At 40.1% G+C, this 8,736-nt stretch overlaps 1 protein-coding gene across 1 annotated transcript; it reads right to left on the bottom strand.

The window, feature by feature from the left end:
• Positions 1 to 363: 363 nt before the first annotated feature.
• Positions 364 to 8,097, bottom strand: LOC137570452 (C-C motif chemokine 5-like). The gene is made up of 4 exons (XM_068279120.1): positions 7,911 to 8,097; positions 5,358 to 5,469; positions 3,714 to 3,791; positions 364 to 1,786 (listed from the first exon to the last, which is right to left on the bottom strand). Exons 1-4 carry the CDS (start codon positions 7,978 to 7,980, stop codon positions 1,708 to 1,710), a joined length of 339 nt encoding a protein of 112 aa, XP_068135221.1. The 5' UTR covers positions 7,981 to 8,097; the 3' UTR covers positions 364 to 1,707.
• Between the last annotated feature and the right edge of the window lie 639 nt (positions 8,098 to 8,736).

Below are 8,736 nucleotides of genomic sequence, written 5' to 3'. Positions count from 1 at the left end.
TGGGAACCTCGCATGATGTGGTTCTGTAAGATTTATTAGCCATATACTTGCTATACACCAGCAGTTCTGGATGTGAGCCCGGCTTCAGAGGCATAAAGAGATAATTTCACATGCAAAATCAGGAGATTCCCTGAACATTGACTATTATCTCAGCTCACCAATGTAACCCATGTAAAAATGTATGTAGTCCCCTTATTGTCGAATAATTAAATGGGGCTCATATTCAGCAATAAATATTTTACTTTTGTATACAGTACAGAATACAACTTTCTTATTGAATTACAAATTACAATATCCAAAGAACAGAAAACAAATACTGATGTCCATTGTAAAGTCTGTTAAATAATTATTAAATAAGCTCATGTTATCTTTACATCGGGCAGGAGGAGGTTTCACAAATATAACAAAATACATACAATACTTTTAGAATAAAAATAAATTAAAATTACATTTTGCACAAAGCAGACATAGAGAACTTGTGAGTAGTGGTGACGAGCACTATAGTACTTAGCTACACATAATCAAAATCTAAATTAAATAGCACTGCCCGTGGCAGAAGGGGGTTAACTTACCTTCGCCGCTGCCTATAGCCGATGTGTTCCACTCATGGTTCATGTAACTCCACTACTTCCTCCTTCAAACCCGGAAGGAGGACGTAGAGGAGTGGAATGCATCAGCCATAGGCAGCGGCGTAGGTAAGTAAACTCCCCCACCCCCCACAAGTAGTGGTGAGCACTATGGGCTTGATTCACTAAACCGTGATAACTCAAATATCACACCTTATGAAAAGATATCACACCTTATGAAAAGATATCACACCTTATGAAAAGATATCAGACCTTATCAAAGTTATCACACCTTATCAAAGTTAACACACCTTATAAGAGTAGCATAGCGAGCGCTACAAACCTGCAGGGGCTCAGGGCAGGATGAGTGCCATTGCCAATTAGCAGGCATAAGTTTGTTGTGCTTGCCATGCTACTCTGATAAGGCATGTTAGCTATGATAAGGCGTGTTAGCTTTGATAAGGTGTGATATCTTTTCATAAGGTGTGATCTTTGATAAGGTGTGATATTTGAGTTATTACGGTTTAGTGAAACAAGCCCTATGAGTAGCTAATTGTAGAGCTCACCACTACTTGTGAGCTTACAATCTAAATAAGTATATGCATATTCTATCACTGACTGACCATAAAGATGTTGGCGCTATATAAATATACAATAACAATAATAATAATACTAATAATATAGTTATTAGGGTGACTAGAGCGTGCAGTGATGCTGAAGATAGTGTGGTCACTAGTGGGTTTTAGCAGCCTCTACAGCTCTGGCATTTCTAGGCACATGGCTTGGGAGCCTAAAGATAAATCAGGCCACCGACTGCAGATTGTCTGGAATTCAATCAACTTATTAAGTGACTTGGTAAAGGAGTTTCAATACTTATTTTCGCTTCATTTACACATATCTGCCTATGTTTCCCGAACATTACAGTGCCTTGTGCTTCAGCGTATTTGTAAACCATGACTTTAGCTGCATATTTTAAGTACATGATTTTTAGTCTACTTTAAAAACAAGTACAAAAATAAATAAATTGCAATTCTATAGAATTGCTGCCCAGTTAAATAACCACAAAATGTAAACTGTAACTATGTTGCTGACACAACTTCTGCTATTTTCGTCCAATCAATGCTTTATACGATTTGACGTCTCAAATGCGGACTGTTGGGATAGGCGTCGTGCTGTTTTTTTGACTGGTTTCAGTTGTTTCAGGTGCTTCTTTTCGCAACCTGAAAAAATGAAAAAACTCATAGTTAAAACATTGATATATTATGCTATAAAATATATGTTTATATGCTTTGCTTTGTAAGATAACCGATAAGGTTTCTGTCTGGTGGCAGGAGATCAGTGGATGTTGTCCACAAGCAAAAACAAATCAAATAATTAGCCATTTGCACATTTAACCACTTAGGGATGAGCTGCCACATTAAAACACCCTGTTGGAGCCTTTTAACGGTTCCAGGATGTTTTAATGCATCCCTTGCCCCCACCACCGCGGTGCTTGTGCACCCCCCCTGCTGCTCGTACCAGAACTCCATGATTGGGGAAGGGGAACAAGCGTTCCCCTAACCAATTACAATCCCTGGAATGAATGGACATGACTCCGATTAAGCGTCACCATCTGGTCCGTTAGGGTAAAAATCCCTTGGGGGTAAAGTGGTTAAAGGAAACCTTAAAGTAAAAAAAATGCTCATTTACTTACCTAGGGCCTTCTTCCAGCCCCCTAAAATCTTCCTGGTCTCTTGACATCATCCCGCTCTCTGCCGTTCCTCGGGTGTCCCTCTTAATGCTGGATGCAAGGCCCCATGCCGTGCATCCTCTATCACGCTCCCCATTGCCGGGAGCATTCTGCACTTGTGCATTGAGGAAAAAATTGCTACCATGCATGCGCAGAACACTATCGGCCGCGGTAGCGCAATAGAGGATGCGCAGTCCAGAGTCACTGGCCAACTCATCAGTCGGCCGGATTAAGTAGGGGGACAGAGGAGGAACGGTTGAGCATGGGATGATGGCAAGGGAGCAGGAACTAATAAGATAGGGACGGTAGGTTCATCCTTAACCTGAATCTGTTCTTAAAGCGGAATATAACCCTGCATTTCAACTTTGCTCTAAAACATTATTTACAGCATATTATATGCAACCAGCATTTTTGTTTTACTAGACCAGCATTGGAAGGGTTAAACACAGAGGTTTAAAGTTCTGTGGAGAGATATGCAGAAGTTCAGATAGATACATTTAACTAAATAGAATGTAACAAGTGATAAATGTTACACACTCTTTGGCTGTCCTCCAGCTCCTTCGCAGTCAGAGAGAGTGAGTCACATTCAACACTTAGATACATTTATGTAAACAAAATGTATCTACGTAAGCTTCGGATGCTTCTGCAGTTCTCTCCAGGAACTTTAAAGCTCTGCGTAACCCTTCCAATGCTCGTCTAGTAAAAAAAAAAAATGCTGGTTGCATATAATATACTGTAAATAATGTTTTAGAGCAAAGTTGAAATGCAGGGTTATATACCGCTTTAAGTTGAAACATTCTGCCATCTCTGTCCCCTGTACCTCCTCTATTCCCCCGTGCCTCCATTGTCTCCCCCCCCCCCCCGTGTCACCTCTGTTCCTCTGTGCCACCTTTGCCCTCCCCTCTCACTGTGTCACCACTGTCTCCCTGTTGCCTCAAAAAAATGTCATTTTAACGAGTTTAAAAACCTTTTTTTCTTTGAATTTTTTAATATCTATTTTCTCAAAAACTACATTTTTTTTTACTTGTTCCCACAGAATCAAATTTCCCATTTTTGGACCGTTCTTAATGGTGTGTCATTCGTAAGTTGGGTGTTCGTACTTCAGGGACTACCTGTAGTATAATTGGTTCAGCCTGCGCTAGATCAGGTACTGCATGTTCAGACACATTTACGGTACCTTTACATTTGCTGAGAAGCTTTACCCTGCAGACAATTTAAACAGCCAGGTGCTGCTTGGTAAGCATTTGCCCCTCCTTGTGTTTGTTTTGTGATAAAACATTATTATCATGGAACACCAAATGCATTAACATCATTACACAGCAAGCATACGAAAATGTTCTTTTTAACAAAACACAAGATCTATCGATAAGCCTCAAAGAACAAAAAGGTGATTCGTATAACTCAGCGGCTCAGCCTACCTGATCTCTTTCACCTTCTTCGTAACCCAGGGTACATTCGGTTTAGAGCAAAGAATCTTCCCCTCCTTTGTAATAAACCTAGAAAAAGTACATGTTGTGTTAGACATGTCATGCTGTTGGCATTATGCAGACACAGCTGTGCACTTAGTTATGACCACAGAAGAGTTGCCCCTCAACAAGGTGTGTCTTAGATAACTTCATGACATTTTTGTGAGATGAGCAGTTATATTTGTAATTAATATATGTACAGTATGTAGTTTTGTTTTTGAAAATGTAATAGCTACCAGTGGTGTGCCTAGACTATTTGACACCCAGTGCTGATTATTTAAAGACACCCCCCACCAATCAAACACATTTTTTAAGGGGGCTTCATGGGGTGGAGCATTAGTGGTACCCCCATTTGACATCTCTGGCGGTCTAGTGATATTCGCCAATGTCACATGCCTGGCGGTCTGCTAGTATCCCACATCCCCATATAGCTTGCCTGGTGGTCTAGTGGTACACTCCGAGGATGGGAGCCGATATTTCTCCCACCCTCTCCACCTCCTGTTTCCCCCTGCAGAGTAGCACACAGAGGTGCGGCTTGTGAGGGAAACTCACCTGATCCTCAGGGCCTCCATGCTCCCCGACTGCTGGCCGCTCTCTGACCACCCAATATCTGCATGTCACGTGTAATTAGGTGATATGCATGGGAACAGGTAGCAGAGAGAGCAGATGCTTTGGGATCAGGTGAGATGAATTCACAAGCCACACTGCTGCACCCTACTCCGCAGGGGGACATGGGGGGGAGGGCATGGAGAGGGAGGCAGGAATTATGTCATCCCCGGCTGGCTGTAGCCTGGATTGTGTCTGCCCAGATGTCACACCTTCCATGGTGACACCCAATGCACTCCCCCACACACACACACTTCACTTAGAATGCCACTGATAGCTTCAAAAGTTTTAAATATTCCCCAAAGTGTATTTCTAAACCACTGCCTAACTTCTTGGAAAGAGACAAATTCTCTAAAATGGATACAATAGATTGGGTGGATTTACAGTATGTTTGATTGGGATCATCACAGACACACTGAAAGCAAATCCCCCCACCCCCCAACAAAAAAAAAACATACATGCAGCTGTTACTCGTGTAGCAGAACCCATGGAGAAGCATGACAGATTTGTGAAGGTGCCCATTAATTTTGAATGAAAGATTATTTTTTTCTGGGATTGAATGATTTAAATTGTATTGTATAAAAACTAAAGAAGCTGATGAACCTTATTCATCCTGGCCAATCGCATTATTGATTGATCGTTTCCTTATTTTTACATATGATTGCAACTAATTTCTATATTCTGAATAGTTTGGCTCCATTAATGTTGTGGATCAATTAAAAATGATCTTTTCTTTGAACTCAATTATCTGAACTAAACAATGATCATTCACTAAAAATTGCACCATTATTGGACACCAACTTGCTATGCTTAGCACTTACTGCTAAGAGAAGTAAAACATGATTTGTCACCAGCAAATCAGAACCTTTCTGCGTTCTGCGATGAGTAAGTCTATGAACGGTAAGTTCTGAGTAAGTTCTCAGATGAGTAACTCTATAATCTTTCCATTGTGTGTACTAACTAATCATGATGGATGAGCTCAATACTTACATCACTGCATCAACGCAAGGAGGATCTGCTTTCTGGATGAGGAAGTCCTCAATGTGAACCCTGGGCTTGGCTGATGAGACCTTCGTGCAGCAGGTGCTAAACTTGCCAGTGTCTGAAATTATTGAAAGGAAGGCAGGAATTATCACACAGAAGTATACTTCAATAAAAACCATCCAATTCATGCTTAGTTCATCTTACATTCTCACAGCTGTCCTCCTCCCCATCTATAATGAGGTTTAAAGGATAATATTAAATCAAATTGGCTGCCAAGTCATTGGCCAGTGGCCTAAACACAACCTATTTCAAGAAATCTTGCTACTACTGTCACCAAAAAAAAGAAAGAAGCAGGTTGTTGTTTTAAAGTTACATTGTTTCAGTTAGTTTGGTTTAAAAAAAAAGACATCTGTCCATCAAGTTCAACCAGGAAAAAAAAATCAGTGGATCTGAACTTTTGAACAGCCCACAATGAAAAATCTTTACTCCACATATAGTTGTTGAAGACATCCTCTGCTGTATCTCTGTGTTCAGATTACCTACAGTAGATCAAAGTGTTTAATTAGTTTTTATCGACAGCTGTGAATAGACTGCAAGAGCACGCACTGCACTCTCCCCAAGCAGTAAACCCCATCAGTGCTTCCTGTGAAACCAAGTTCTAAAGTTTTTTTTTTTCTTCAGGATTTCCATTAATTGTAAGGAAATCATTTTTAATCATAAAGGTTATCATGCTGTGGCTTATCTTTTATAGCACAGAAAGAATTGCGAGTTCTTAGCTCAGATAGGAAAATAAGAAACCACTCCAACAGAAATGTTTGAAATGTTGTGTTTTATCAATTGCGTTCAGATACACGTTTTCAGGTACAACTCCCTTCCTCAGGTGTATACTAAACAAGTTGTGTATTTGAAATCCAAGTTTGGAAAATCACTGTTGGGGTACCTCCTTGTTTTCCTATTTTTTCAACTGATTGATATATGTGGTGAACCACTGTAGGAATGGTCTCAGCTTTCTGCCCTGACTCAGATCAGAGAAGGGGCTCTCACCAGTAATACACTGAATTTGGCATTTCAACTCAGCAACGTTCAATATGTTGCTTTTAGAGCAATTAAAAAAAAGTTGCAGTCATCTTCAGAGTAATAGTGCTATACTGTGTACCATTCATTGATATTTCATTTTGTGTCTCATAAGGTAGGATTGGCTTATAAAGGTAACAAGAACTAAAACAAGACAATTATCAGAATCCTTGCTTTAGTTAATAACTGGAACCTGATTGTTGGATTTGGATATCTTCCCCACCAGTGCTGCAGGTTTCTTAGCACCTGTTCTGAAAACAATAAAATACCCCCACTGTGTTGAATTGTGAAAAAGAGAACAGAGAAGTGGGGGAGTTGACCACAGCATAGCAATCACCTTTTCCAAAACAGTTTCAACTGTATTTCCATCTTATCAAAGAAATAACAGTCCTCACCAAATCACCTCTATATTTTTCAACTATTTTCACAATCTGTAGTGCAGCACAGACTTTCATGTGATAAATGTTACACACTCTTTGGCTGGTGCCTGATCAATAACACTGCTGCATTGTGCATTGTGAAATCAACCTCGCATGGCTGTCTCAGCTGGTTCTGAGATGGAAATTTGCATGTTTTGGCCACCTGTGAAATTAAATCCCATAATGCTTAGCATAACTTCTGACTTGAGGTAGTCTAGCCAATAGGGGTGGAGTTCACTGCGGCAGCCAGATCAGGTCAGAGGCCAGGTAGGAACAATGGGGTGTAAATGCACCACTAGTTAACCCATGCCCTGGCTAACTCCATCCCTACTCCCAACTATGCATGCACTTTATACATATTGTATACCAGTGAGACATGCAGAGACAGATTTCTGTGTACCAACAACATCAAACCATATATTGCTGCTAAATTTTACAGCAAGCCTTCGAAAATAAAGTTATGGCTGATGAAGATTGAAGCTAAAAACTAATATTGGTGTGGTGATGAGTGATGATCTAAATAATTAATCAGGGATATATCAAAGACACGGAAGATCAAAAATGGAAAAAATTACTTTTTCTTTTTTATTTGCAAAAAGGTGCAGAAATCTTTTAATCACGTAAAAAAGTGCATATGATTGTTTGGAAAATTGCCTTTTTCCAAACAATCATATGCACTTTTTTACGTGATTAAAAGATTCTGTATACATATTTCTGCACCTTTTTGCAAATAAAAAAGAAAAAGTAATTTTTTCAATTTTTAGATCTTCCATGTCTTTGATATATCCCTGATTAATTATTTAGATTTTGAGCTTGGTGTTTGTGGTGCACCTGCAGGGATCTTTTGTATATTTTGCTTCTCCCAAATACACTAACTAGTGATGACTGATGTCACATAAAGATATTTGCTGTAAAGCGGAGTAACCCTTTAAAGATAAAAAAATAACAATCCTGAATCCAAATAACAGCTCTAAATAATTTTTTTCCCTGTTATTCATAAACCAACTTTTTAGACTGATATTATTCATCGCTTTTCCTCCTCATTTCATCTTGAATCCCCACTTACCAGCAGATACGGTGGTGATTGCAGCTGCAGCAAGGAGAGCCATACACAGCATGATCTTGGCTGAACACATGGTGCTGGGATGTCTTAGTTCGTCTTGGCTTGTTTCCTCTCCTGTATGCAGGGCAGCTGAGCACTGTGATACACATAGGGAACCGTCTTCCTTTAACCGCTAAAAAAGAGGAACTTTGCAGAAGGAAATGATGCTCATTTTTTCCATTCCATAATTGCAGCATCACCCCTGGAAGGTGAAACATCCTTTGCCCTATGATGAAAAGTCATTTGACTTGGGGCTAAATCCTTAAGTTTAAAAAAAGAACTTTTTTTTCAAAGATTCCTGTGAAGTTTTGCATACATCCTAATTCTTGAGTTGGCTCATAGGCTCTGATGAAGAAACACATTCATTTACATGTGCTTGTGCTGTTCAGAAATCCCTTTTTGCCTTTCGGTTTGCTCTAGTGTACAACTTAAAGAGGAATGTTGCGGAATGTAACTGAATGATTCAATTACTAATATTTCTCCTTAAGGCTCGGTTCACATTGCGTTTTTGAGCCAAACGGATCCAGTAAGCGGAATCCGGTCTCCACTTCACCAGATCCGGATGGCTCTGTGCACACTGCAGAATGGAAGTGAAAACGGATCTGATCAATGATTGATCGGATCAGTTTTCACTCAAGTTTCGCCGCAAATACATACCTAATGTTCTGCAGCAGCCGGCGGTAGAGCCTTTCTCTTCTTCCTCTGTGACTACACAGTGCGTCATGTGACTAGTCACATGACACATCATGTGGTCACATGACGCGGAAGAAGACGAATGCCTCTATCGCCG

This window comes from Hyperolius riggenbachi, chromosome 4 (assembly GCF_040937935.1).
Source record: "Hyperolius riggenbachi isolate aHypRig1 chromosome 4, aHypRig1.pri, whole genome shotgun sequence".
Taxonomy (NCBI): domain Eukaryota; kingdom Metazoa; phylum Chordata; class Amphibia; order Anura; family Hyperoliidae; genus Hyperolius; species Hyperolius riggenbachi.
The sequence above is the reverse complement of the archived record's forward strand: the minus strand, read 5'-3'. Positions and strand labels throughout refer to the sequence as shown.